This window comes from Ichthyophthirius multifiliis (assembly GCF_000220395.1).
Source record: "Ichthyophthirius multifiliis unplaced genomic scaffold scaff_1120509249594, whole genome shotgun sequence".
Classification (NCBI taxonomy): domain Eukaryota; phylum Ciliophora; class Oligohymenophorea; order Hymenostomatida; genus Ichthyophthirius; species Ichthyophthirius multifiliis.
The window spans coordinates 15,401-28,720 of record NW_004087563.1 but is presented as its reverse complement, the minus strand read 5'-3'; the positions used below and the strand labels follow the sequence as shown (position 1 = coordinate 28,720).

The window sequence follows — 13,320 nt, the reverse complement described above, 5'->3', positions numbered from 1 at the left end:
TTTTTTTTTTTTTTTTTTTTTTTTTTTAAAAAAAAAAATAAATAAATAAAAAAAAAAGTATTTATTTTATTTTTTTTTAAAAAAAAATTCGATTAATAAAATATATTTTATTATTTTTTTTCTATTTATTAAGAAAATTATATTTAGAAAAAAAAAAACAAAATTACAGTATAATTTTATCATTTTTAATATTCTTAATATAATCTTGTAAAATTATCACTCATATAAATATAAGGTTCTTATAATATTTTGTCAATGTTAATTTAATAAGCGCTTAAATGAGTTCCAGCTTCTCTTTTAAAGGCTAAAGCTCTTAATAGACCAATTTTTTTTTAATTAAACAATTTATCAATCGCATCACAAAATTAATTGTCGTCAAATTTAATATTATCTTTAAATTATTAGGATTTTATTAATAAATCAGCGTTCATTTTTTCTTGTATTTATAAAAAAATATAAATAATTGTAATTATATTTTTTTTTTAATTAATTTTTTATTATTTATATATTTTTCAATTAAAAATAATTATTTTTTTACAAATAAATGGAAATAATAAATAATTATATGTTTTTTAAATATTTTTAACTTTTATAATATAGAAACAAAAAAATAAAAAATATATATAAATCGGACATTTATTTTAACTAAAAAAAAAGAAAAACAACAATAACAAAAAAATATATATATATATATATATATATATATATATATATATATATATATATATATATATAATTTTATTTAAAAGAAAAAAAGAAAATCAATTTTTCATAATATAAATTAAAATTTTCATCCAATTCTAACACCTCTTCCTGTAAAATATCCATTTGTATTTAAACTAGCTATATATAAAAATATATAAATCATAAAAAAAAAAATGTATATATGTTTATATATATATTTATATTTATATTAATATATTTTATTTACTGCTATTAGCTGCAGGTGGAGGTGGTACTGAGCTTACATAATTATCTCTATTTTAATTATATTATTGATTTTCATGATCCTCATATCCCTAATTAATTCCACTAAAATCGTACATTTCACCTTTAAATTATTTATATGCTTTAAATGCTATATAAGCAGCTGTGAAATAAAAAGCAATCAATATAAAGGACAAAATATGTTATGCACAGGCAAGTTTATCATTTTTAGGCAATAAATTAGTTTAATTTTATATTAATGTCAATAACAATACAATATGTTTAATAATAGAAAAAATACACTCAAAAACTATATAAAATAAACACATCTAATATGATAATTAAGACCAGCACATATATAAAATTAAGCAACAAATAAATTCAAAAAATCCTTAAACTATATCTTTATATAAAAACATTATTAAAAAACCTACTAATAAATGTCCTAAACATAAGAACTTTAAATAATTTATGCAATTTCGTGATTTTTCTGTTCGAGGTTCGATTGTAACAAATGGAAAACACATTTTAAAAAATATTAATTTTAAATAATATATAAAATAATTTATTATTAATATTTTTTTTAGAGTATTATATAAAGTAATAGAAAAAAAAGAAAATATTTTTTAAAAAGATAATTCATATATATATTAAATTTATTAAATAAAAAATTAATTATGTAAAAAAAATTATAATGAATAAATAACTAAAAAAATATAAATAAAAAAAAATTATATTAGTTTAGAATTATATATAAAAATAAATATATATAATTAGAAAAATAATTAAAATAAAATATATTTAATAATAAAAAAAAAAATTATATTTATATATTTATATATTTATATATTTATTTATATATATATATATATAAATAAATAAAAATAAATATAATTTAACACATTTTAATTAATTTTAAAATAACAAAAATCGTTTTATAAAATAACATACTATTTTAATTTTAATATCTTTCTATCATTCCTCATTTTTATGTTTTTAATATAAGAAATTAAATATTTATATTATTAACGACTTACTTAAAACATTTTTATTATTGATTAATTATATATTTGATTTAATAATATTATATTGAAATATTTAAAGATAAATATCAATAAGTTTGCAAAAAATACATTTTTTTTTTTATATAAATTTTTAAATTTTATGGTTCTATATTAGTTAATATATAATTTTTTCTATTTATTTATATATTTTTTTATATAAAAAGATAAAAAATTAATATAAAATGTTATATACAAAGGCAAACACTTTAAATTGCATTATTTAAATTAAGTTATATAATATATATTTTAAGATATTTTATGCCTACAATTAATATAAAATGCATACTATAAATATAAAATCATATTTATAGATATCAAGTCTGTTATAAAAATTATTATTCTCTTAATCATAAAGCTAAGTAAATTAATCTAATAATATTATTTTACTTTTAAATAATTAAAATCCGAATTAATAAATTTGATAAAATTGTAAATTATAATTTACTATTAATTATAATATTGAATAAATTATATTACTAAAATATTATATGATAATTAATCCTTTTATTAAAAAGAATTGAATAAGAAGTTTATTAATAATAACAAAAAAAAAAAAAGACATAAATATATATAGTTTTATATATAATATGTTTTATATATACATTTTTAATAAATTAAATTAATTTTATTTAGTACTATAAATTTTTTATTAATATTATATTAATTTATTAGAACATTTTTCTTTTATAAGTATATTATTTTATATAAAATAAATAAATATAATATAACATTTTATTTATATAATTAAAAAAAAATTATATAATAAAATTATTAATATATTATATATATAATATATTATTTTTATTAATATAAGAAAATAAATATTTAATAAGTCTATATTTAAATTGAAAGTAAAGTTAAATGGGATGTATAAATAAATCACCAAATAGATAAAATCAATTAATTATGAATGAAGTAAAAAACTTAATAACATAATTATAATTACAAATAAGATAAATAAATGAGTAAAACAAACAATATGAGACTTTAATAAATGATTAAATTAAATAATTAATATAAATAATGGCTCAAACAGATTAATAATAAAAACAAACATAATAAAACAATAAAGAAAATATTAATAAAGATTAATATTTATAAAAAAAGGAAGAATTTAAAATGGATATTGAAAGACTTAAGTGTTTAATAAATTAAAATTAACAAAATTTTATTAAAAAATAAGAAGATATAAAACATTAGTAATAAATAATAGAAAATATAGATATAATAAGATAAAATATAAAAAAAAATAATAAAGAGTAAAACTAAATGTTAAAAGAATGAAACGAATAAAGTAAATTATTGGAACAAAAATTAAAATAAGAAAAAAAAAAAAAAAAAATTAGATAATAAATTTTACAACAACAAAAATATAAAAAAAAATAATAAATAAGACATTCAAAAAGATAAAAAAAAAAACGAAAGAAAATAATTAAACTAAAAATTAAAATTTATATAAATAATAGTAATATAAATTGTTAAAAAAACTATTATATTGTTTAATAATATAATAAGAAAATAAATATAGGTACCAAATAAATATTAAATAAAATATATATATATATATAGCTATATATTAAATATTTATATTTCTGATTTATGTAATTATATTTTTAAATAAATTTTTTATACATTTTATATAATTTAATAAAAAAAAAAATAGAATAATGAAATAATTATTAATTTAATTATCATTTAAGTTTAAATTTTATAAGAAAATAAAATAAAAGAGATTAGTTATAAAATTTTTAAAAATTATATTATATTTTCTAAATTTAAATAAAAAAAAAATATAAAATAAAAATATATATATATATATATATATATATATATATATATATATATACATTTATATTTATATTCGATTTCGTTTATTTTTTAAATATCTTAAAATATATTAATATTAGTTAGTTAATAATATATAAAATTAATAAAAAAAATATATTTAGTATTATGCAAGACATCTCATAATAAATAATAATATTAACAAGTATAGATGGCGAAAAAATAGAATTTAAAAGCTAACTTCGAAATTTATCTAAACTAGTTTAAATGTCAAATTTAGAAGAAGAAATATAAACTACTATGTAATATTAAATAATAATAAAAATACATATATATATGTATTTAATAATACTATGTTAAAAAAATAAGTCCATCTGAAACATTAAAAACCATTAGAAAATTTTGTGAAATTCATTAATATAATTCCGACAGTATGGAATGGAAATCTCCATTAAAAAGTGATAAATTAATTGAAAATCTTGATTCAAATTCATATTAAATAATGAAAGAATACTATGGTATTGATAAAGGTGAATAATTAAAGCCATTATTATATGCAGCATATCATTTAGACTTTGAGAAATTTAAAGAAATATGTTTAATTACATTAGGATGTCCTTTTTATGTTGGAGAAACAGAAGCTGATATAGAAAATTTCAAGAATAAATGGAATATTAATGATATTACGGCAGAAGAGGAAAGAGATATAATTGAATAAAACAAACCTATATTTGATTCGGTTAATTAATTATTTTAATAAAAGATGATGTAAGAAGAGGAGAAATATTAATAATATTTAAAAAATAATTCAAGTGATGATAACTGATAATTTTTCAAAAAAAAAAATTAATTTTATATATATATATATATATTATAAATTTTATATATATATATATACTTATTTCCTTCCCCCCCCCCCCATAGATATATTATTTTTTTATTTTTTTATTTTTTTTCATGTTTTTTAATTTTATTTTATTTTTTTTTAAAAAAAAAAAAATATTTAAAAGAAGAAGAAAAAAAAAAAAAAAAAAAAAAATTAAAAAAAAAAAAATATTTGCTCAAAATAAGAACAAATATTTTTAAAAAAAACTGATTAATTAAAGTAAATTACATGTACATTTATCATCAATATCATCATATGTATTATTATTATATTTTTTCCAATTATCAATCTTAACAATATTAATGTCTTGATTAAATTATATTTTATGTTGTTTTTTCACCCTATCAATCTCGTTTCCAAACATATCTACTCTTTAACTGCCCTTATTATTACCATCTCCCCATTATTTTAACAAAATACTTTATAAAGGCCTATTCTCAGACTAAAACATTACATTTAGTTACACATTATCAGGTAATTCTGGCATCTACTAAGCTTTTATACTTGCTCTTTTAACATTTTTATTAGAACCTACTTTTTAGAAATACTTATGTGAATCTTACTTTTCTTAAGATTTAATGCTTTTATCAGTATCTATAAGCTTTTTAGAAGATTAATTATTGTGCTATTAGTAACGTTATTTTAAAGCATCGGTAATACTTGTAGGTTAATCTTAAGGAGTAACTTTATTTTTTTTCATTATTTATTTTATTTTTTAAAATAAGTTTTTTTTTAATTGTTAGTAAATAAATAATTTATTTATTTTTAATTATTATAAAATATATTTAATAAATATATATGAAAATTAATATAAATAAAAAAATATAATAAATAAAAAAAAAAATAATAATAAATAGTATATAAATTATTATGTTATTAAAAAATATATATTTCAATTAAAAATAAATATTATAAATATAAATATAAATATAAATATAAATATAAATATATATATATATATATAAATATATATATATATTATATATATATATGTTTACATTTAATCTTTTTTATTCATATTTTTTAAAAAATATAAATATTATTAGTTTCAAATTATTTAAATAAAAAAAATTATTTTCATTTTTTACATTATTTTTGACTAATAATTTATTTTAAACTTATTAATTTTTTAAATTAATATTATTTTTTTATTTTTAAATATTTTAATTTAATTTTATTTTGATTTTTATATTACATTATATTTCATTTATTTTATTTCACTGTTTAACTAATGTAATTTCTTAATTTTTATATTTAAATTATATTATATATAGTTTTTTTATTTAAAAATAAATATTATTATATTTTATATATTTTAATTGTCTATATAAATATTTTCCACAATCGAAAGAAATATAAATATTTTATTTATTTAACATTTTTTTTTAGAATTACATTTTATATTTACATTTTTGTTAAATTTTAGGCTTTTATGTTTATTTTTATACTTATAAAGTATTAAATATTGTCAGTCTTTATTTTTTTATGAATTTTATAATTTAAGATTCTTTTCTTTTTAATTTTTATATATTATTTAAGTTTTTGGTATTCTTTTCCTTTTTTTTTAATTTTAGGCTTTTTTTAAATTTATAAAGGAATACATTATTTGTTGTTGATCATTTAATTCATATAATAATTAAAACTAAATTATTATTTTTTTATTTAAATTTTTAAGTCAATTATGTTTAAATTAATAATTTCTAATATTTCATTTTTATATGTATCATATAAAATTTTATTTAATTATTATTATATTAACGTGTCAAAAGTAAGTAATAATAATAATTTAAATTATCATAATATTAAATAAAAAATCTAATTATATATTAGTACAAAATTAGATTAAAAAACAAAAAAAATTACAAAAGGAATATTAAATACATAGAAAATAAATATTAAGATGAGAAATAAAAAACATTAATATTTAAAGAAAATGCTAATATATAATTTATTATATTAAATTTTTAAATATTTAATTTTATTTAAATATATCTATAATTAAAGGGATTATAATAAATAATACTAAATAAATTATTAATTCAAAATTAAGTGTTAACTGTAAAAATAATTAATAATTTATTTATAAATCATTTTTTAATATTAATTATTATATAAATAAACATTATATTAAATGCTAATTATTAAAATAAAAAATAATAATAAATTAAATATATAAAAATTAAAATAAAATATTTTTAAACTTAAAAATATTTATAATATAATAATTTATAATAAAAATATTATAAATATAATGAAACTAATAAATAATATTATAATAAAAATTTATTTATATATATTTTTCAATCAATAATTTAATAATAATAATATTATTTAAATTATAATGATTACTAATAAAATTAATAAATTTAAAAATAAATTATATAAAAAAAACATGAAATTATATAATATATATGTAAATTTATATTGATTATCATATTAAATAAATTTTAAAAAATAAATATTAAATTAAAACATTTATTATATTTTTTATATTGAATACATAATATAAATATTCTAACAATTAAAAAAAAAAATTTAGATTATTTTTGAAATATTACTTATAATAATTAATAAAAAAAAGATAAAATATAATAAAAACAATTTATTTTATAAATATAAATTAAATAATATAAAACTTTTTAAAAATATTATAAAAATAATAATAATAATAATAATAATAATAATATATATATATATATATATATATATATATATATATATTTATATATTTATATATATATTTAAATATATATTTCTATATAATAAATTCTATTTATAAATTAAATAACATCATTTGAACTTTTCTTAATACTATAAAAAAACTTCTCCTTAAGAAATATTATTTATAATATTTTCCGGACTATCTAAATTCTTCGAATACTTACAAACCCATTTAATTACATTATATTAGTTATCACCAAAATCACTATTATAAAGACTAAAAATTTTATGCATAATCAAATCATTTTCCACTGTATCCATATAAACATTAGCGGCTACAAACTTATTAGTTGCCTAATTTAGGTCTTATTCGAAATTTTCCATTCTAATAAACTTTAATTCTGACACTTCTGTTTATTCTTCTTTAAAAATACTAAAAATCTCATATCTTATTGGCCTTAAATACACTTAAATCTTTAATCCTGATCTGAAAAAGGCTTAAAGTTGCTGTTCTTGTGTTTTTTATTTGCTCTTAAAATGCCATGTTTGACATCTTCTATATTAAACTATAGATTACCAATTTAATAATAAAAATCCTCCTGTTTAGATCCAAAGAATGGTAAAAAGAAGAATAATTATTCCCAAAGCGTTTTTTATTAGACTTTTTATTTATTTTTAATTTCCTTTATTTTTTCTCTCACGAATTTATGGAAATACATCACTTAATATAAATTAATAAAAAAGCACTAAATTTCATTCTTATTTTCCATATCTTCGACATAAAGTTTCTATAATTCACATGTATTTTCTTAAAAATTATTGAATTTTTTTATACTTTATATCAATTTTTGGCAGTCTATTTTTCCAGAATATTAATCACAAATCTCATTTAGTAATTAATTCCCACTTTTTACCAAATCCTACATTATAATATGTGATTTTCTGGCCTATTTAGTCCATATTTTACATTAATTAGCCCCAACATTTGGCATATCTATCTAAAATCTATATAAAGACTGCTTACTAGCTTAATATATAGGTCCAGAAATATGATGTAAGTACTTTTTATTGACTAATTCTTCCAATTTACCTACTTAATCTTAAGTTGAAAGCGGATAATACTTCTTTAATTACTCAAAAACCTATTCTCCATTAATAACATCTCTTTCGATTTTAAAAGCGCTAATTTTTTCATCATAAGGTGTCAAACTTTCATTTAAAATCCTAATAATTTCTTCTATATGATTATTCGATTCTTGAATAATACTTCCATTTTCATTCCCTTGATTTTTCTAAGAATTCCCCTATTAATTAGACGATTATTAATTATTATTTTCATTCTATCCATTCTTCTATTTTTCCAATCCTTTATTTTATCTCCTCTAATTTCCTCCCCCTTTTAAATATCCGACCAAAAAAGGGTCTTCTTTAGCCTCTTCTTCATAATAACGGCTTATATTTTTCTATATACATTCTATTTTTGCCAAATCCCAAACCGAAGGTCTTAATTAAGGGTTTTTCTATAACATCAGAGAGCATAACATTCTTATATCACTACTTATATGATCACTTAAAGGTGGTGGTTCCTATATATGTATTTATTTTTTATATTATTATTTTTTACTTCATTTTTTATTTTAGAAAACAGTATATTTATATTATCGTTATCAAATGGTCTTTTTAACATAGCCATTTCATATAAGGCACATCCTATAGCCCATATATCGGCTTTTTAACCATATGTGTCACCATTACATACTTCAGGGGACATAAAATAAGGAGTTCCGACTAGTGTTTTGGTTAAATCGGCATTTGTTCCTAGGGCTTTAGATATACCGAAGTCTCCTAGTTTTACTACGTTCTCTTTTGTAAGGAATAAATTCTAGGTTTTAATGTCTCTATGAAGTATGTTTTTATCATGCATAAAAAGTACTGCTATAATTAATTAAGTTATATTATATAATATATTTTCATCAGAAATGTGTATTCCTTTTATTTTACATTCATTTATTTTATCTGATAAAGCGCCTTCTTTTGCATATTCCATAACTCTATATATGTATATTTACTTTATATATATTTTTATTTCTGTTACATATTTATAGTATCATTCTCTATATATGAATCATAATATCTAATAATAGTTGGGGCAACTAATACTTTTAATAATGTGACTTCTGATTCCGCCATTTTTTTTTCAGTTTCATTCATAAATTTCATAGATATAGTCTTTAAAGCAAAAAGTTAATTATCATTAGATCTTTAAACTAATTCAACACTCCCACTAGCTCCTTATCCTAGTGTTCTTATTTTTTTATAAGTCACCTTTCCTCCTGGATTTGTCTTTAATTTATTACTAGAAATCACATGATTAGCTATACCTTTTACCATCTATATTCTTATAGGCTTTACTAAATAATCCTTAGCCCCGTGAGCTAGACATAAAGCTACTTTCTCCTATTCATTATCAGCACTCATCATTATTACTGGAATATTTCGAAGCTTTTCATAGTTCTACATTAAGCATAATAACTCCCAGCCATCCATCTCGGGCATCCATAGATCTAATAATACTACATCTATGTTAGAATCTTCTTTTAATAACTCATCTCGAGCTAAACGACCGTTCTCAACGTCTGTGACTTGGTAATTACACAATGTAAGGACGTCTATTAATGCTAAACGTTAAAAATTATCGTCTTCAGCTACTAATACATGTATATTACGGTTTTCTCGATCATCATCTGCCATTTTTTTATTGTCTTTTTATTGTTGTTGTTGTTATTTTTTTTTATTTTTTTTTTTTTTTTAATATTATTTATTATTTGTTTTTCTCTTTTTTTTTTTTTTTTTTTTTTTTTAATAAAAAATTAAAATAATAATTTATATTTTATTAAGAATATTTTTTTTTTTACATTTTATTTAATATATATATATATATTTTATCTTTATATTAAATTAATATATATATATATTTTTTTTTTAATTATAATTTTTTTATTCTTGGTTATAGTAATTATTTAAAAATGTTAATATAAATAATAGATAAAAAAATAAATTTTAAAAAATTTAAGTTTATTTATTTTAATTTTTTAAATAAATTAATTATAATAAATTAAAATAAATAAAAAAATATATGATCAAAATGTATATTAATTATAAATAAATAATTTATTAATATTTTAATTATTATATTTTTTTATTTTATTTATGATTTTTAATTAATAAATATATAAATTATTCTTTAAAAAAAAATTAATTATATATATATATATATATATATATATATATATCTATTTAATAAATATAAAATTAAATTATATATTATTTTTTTCTTTAAATAGAATATATGTTTCTAATAATAATAAAAAATTGAAATTTATACTTAAATGAAATAAAAATTTGAAAATAATTATCAACCTTATATTATATTAATAACTTATCTTATATTATTGATATTATTAATATTTTTTATTTTTATTTTTATTTTTTTTCGAATAAAACAACTTAATTTTTTTTAATAAACTCTTTATTTATTTATATTTAACAAATATTTAAATTCATACTTAAAATAAAAAATTAAATATATTTATATAAATATTATAAAAGTATTAAATTTCTAAATATTAATTATTGATAGAATAAAAATAAAAAATATATACAATTGATTAATTTTAAATTATAATAAATATACATTATATAATACTAAAAACTTCATATTATATAAAATAGTTTTATTTCTTATTTAATATCTATGAAAATTATAAAGAAAAAAAAACATTTTATTTAATTTATTTATATATCCAAATATTTGTATATATATATATATATATATATATATATTACAATATAATAAAAAATGTCATTCGAAAAAAATCTAATATATATGTAATATTAAAAAAATTATAATTACATGAATAATTTAAATTTATATAGAAATTTTTTTTCTAGAATACTTTTTTTTTAAAAATAAATATATTATAGTTAATAAATAAAATTTTTAATATATTCAATAATATTAATTAAAGTATATTTTTTATAATTATATAATATAATAGACATTTTAATTTATTAAATATTATATATTCAAGAACAGGATTTAATTAAATAATATATTCGAAGATTAACTAAATATAACTAAAACTCTTTTCATAAATAAAAACAAATATATTAATAATCTAATATATTAAAATTAATTAGCATTTCAAAAGATTAAAATCCGAATTAACAATTCTTAACTTTTATTAAAAAAGATAGCTTAAATAAATATTACATACATTCTTCAAAAACCAAAAAAAAAAAAGTAAAAATATATGAATTAATATTCATTATTTAAAAATAAGAATAAAAAAAAATATTATATATAATAATATATAAAAAAAAAAATGTATAAATATATATATAAATAGTTTTATTTATATTTATATATATATATATATTTATATTTATTATATTTTTTTTTTTTTTTTTTTTAATGCATATTACTTTTTAATATCATCAGATATATTAAATTTTAATAAATATATATACTATAACTAATAAAGAAATAAAAAATAAATTAAAACATTATTTTTTATAAAATTTAAATAAAAGTAAATAATAATTATAAAAAATTAATAAATATGTATATTGGTTTATAAGAAATATATCTACTTGTAGATCCTAAAGGATATCCATTTAAACCCGTAAAAAATTAAATATTTATATTACTTTTTTATAATTATGTTTATAAATTCTATAAAAAAAAAAATTATAAATAATATAATTTTATTAAATAAACATATATTATACTAAGGTTTAATAACCGCCCAAAGAATATTTAAAACTAGAAGAATTCCCATTTGAGAACATTCATGAAAAAAATAAATTCTTGTTTGATCTTTCGAAATAGAAATTCCAAAATAAACGACTTGTATGTTATACATAGGAAAATATTATTGAATTAAATGCAATTTTAGCACTATTAGATAATAATTATAAAAACTCGATTTAATATTTAATATAAATAAATAATAATTAAGAATAAAGAAGTAAAAAATACACATTTTTTATATAATTTTATTTAAAAATAAAAAAAACAAAAAAGTAAAAATAGAAAATGATTTAATTGAATATTTTCAAATAATGATATAAATTCCCGATATAGCCCTAGACATAAAGATAAACTATAATTTATTTTTAAAAGGAATATATAATTTTTCCTAAATATATATATATTCTGATAACAACGAACTTTTATTATACACATCTCTTTTCTATATGATATTTTATCGAATATAAAACCAAAATCAATACGAAATGTTACCCGAACACCAAGAAACATTATGTGCTATTTTTTGTTCTTATTTATAATATCAAGAGAATTCTAATAGAATGAACATTAGAGACTTATATATATTAAAATAGTGCTTTTTAGTTGAAAAAAGAGACTATTTACCCTCTTATTTAACCTAATTAGATATAGAATTAGACTTCGAGACTAATTAAAACCTATAAAGATCCATTTATAAATCTCGGCAGATGACCTTTTAAAAAATACGATTTTTTTCAAAGACAAACACATTAAGTTGCCAAAAAAATTCTCAAAGAAAATCTCGATGAAAATTTTTTTCTACTTTTAAAAAAAAACTCTTCCAATAAAAAAGCTTCCTTAATTTAATTTTCGAACTCAAAATAATCAAAAGTTTCCTTCTTTAAAAAAGTACAATACTCCTAGGAGTTTAGTAATTGATTTTTCTACATTTAAATCTAATGGATGCCAAAAAATACCTACATAATTACCAATTTTATATCAATAATAAGCCTATATAACCATTATAAGGATATTATGATTAACTTCTATTATTAAAATACGTTCTATAAGAAATAATAAAGGATAATTAATCAATAAATGATACCAATATAAGGTTAATATTATAAACTTTGGTTCATTTTGGTGCTTTTTTAGCCGAAAGTTATACTTAAAAAAACGAGAAAACATTCGTTAATGAATTTAAA

The 13,320-nt window shown here is 15.2% G+C and overlaps 1 protein-coding gene across 1 annotated transcript, besides 38 other annotated features; it reads right to left on the bottom strand. All coding sequences in view use genetic code 6, as the record gives it.

Annotated features, from left to right (window-relative positions):
* Positions 1-27: a microsatellite.
* A 651-nt stretch (positions 28-678) lies between these two features.
* Positions 679-735: a microsatellite.
* A 146-nt stretch (positions 736-881) lies between these two features.
* Positions 882-922: a microsatellite.
* Positions 923-1,625: 703 nt separating this feature from the next.
* Positions 1,626-1,659: a microsatellite.
* Positions 1,647-1,728: a microsatellite.
* Positions 1,676-1,740: a microsatellite.
* Positions 1,708-1,756: a microsatellite.
* Positions 1,749-1,800: a microsatellite.
* A 449-nt stretch (positions 1,801-2,249) lies between these two features.
* Positions 2,250-2,291: a microsatellite.
* A 264-nt stretch (positions 2,292-2,555) lies between these two features.
* Positions 2,556-2,592: a microsatellite.
* A 1,202-nt stretch (positions 2,593-3,794) lies between these two features.
* Positions 3,795-3,852: a microsatellite.
* Positions 3,853-4,629: 777 nt separating this feature from the next.
* Positions 4,630-4,673: a microsatellite.
* A 30-nt stretch (positions 4,674-4,703) lies between these two features.
* Positions 4,704-4,761: a microsatellite.
* Positions 4,706-4,761: a microsatellite.
* Positions 4,709-4,762: a microsatellite.
* Positions 4,763-4,792: 30 nt separating this feature from the next.
* Positions 4,793-4,830: a microsatellite.
* Positions 4,793-4,832: a microsatellite.
* A 616-nt stretch (positions 4,833-5,448) lies between these two features.
* Positions 5,449-5,518: a microsatellite.
* Positions 5,464-5,501: a microsatellite.
* Positions 5,464-5,518: a microsatellite.
* A 19-nt stretch (positions 5,519-5,537) lies between these two features.
* Positions 5,538-5,594: a microsatellite.
* Positions 5,542-5,611: a microsatellite.
* Positions 5,569-5,654: a microsatellite.
* A 1,047-nt stretch (positions 5,655-6,701) lies between these two features.
* On the bottom strand, positions 6,702-10,074 carry IMG5_014920 (hypothetical protein; the record flags this gene model as incomplete). The annotated part of the gene is made up of 5 exons (XM_004039610.1): positions 6,702-6,718; positions 7,163-7,176; positions 8,386-8,909; positions 8,948-9,374; positions 9,419-10,074. 5 exons carry the CDS (start codon positions 10,072-10,074, stop codon positions 6,702-6,704), a joined length of 1,638 nt encoding a protein of 545 aa, XP_004039658.1.
* Positions 6,798-6,842: a microsatellite.
* Positions 6,813-6,854: a microsatellite.
* Positions 6,865-6,942: a microsatellite.
* Positions 7,313-7,348: a microsatellite.
* Positions 7,346-7,415: a microsatellite.
* Positions 7,346-7,424: a microsatellite.
* Positions 10,074-10,185: a microsatellite.
* Positions 10,108-10,184: a microsatellite.
* Positions 10,186-10,583: 398 nt separating the features above from the next.
* Positions 10,584-10,616: a microsatellite.
* A 521-nt stretch (positions 10,617-11,137) lies between these two features.
* Positions 11,138-11,166: a microsatellite.
* A 484-nt stretch (positions 11,167-11,650) lies between these two features.
* Positions 11,651-11,707: a microsatellite.
* Positions 11,668-11,729: a microsatellite.
* Positions 11,712-11,777: a microsatellite.
* Positions 11,717-11,777: a microsatellite.
* Positions 11,736-11,772: a microsatellite.
* Positions 11,778-13,320: the final 1,543 nt, after the last annotated feature.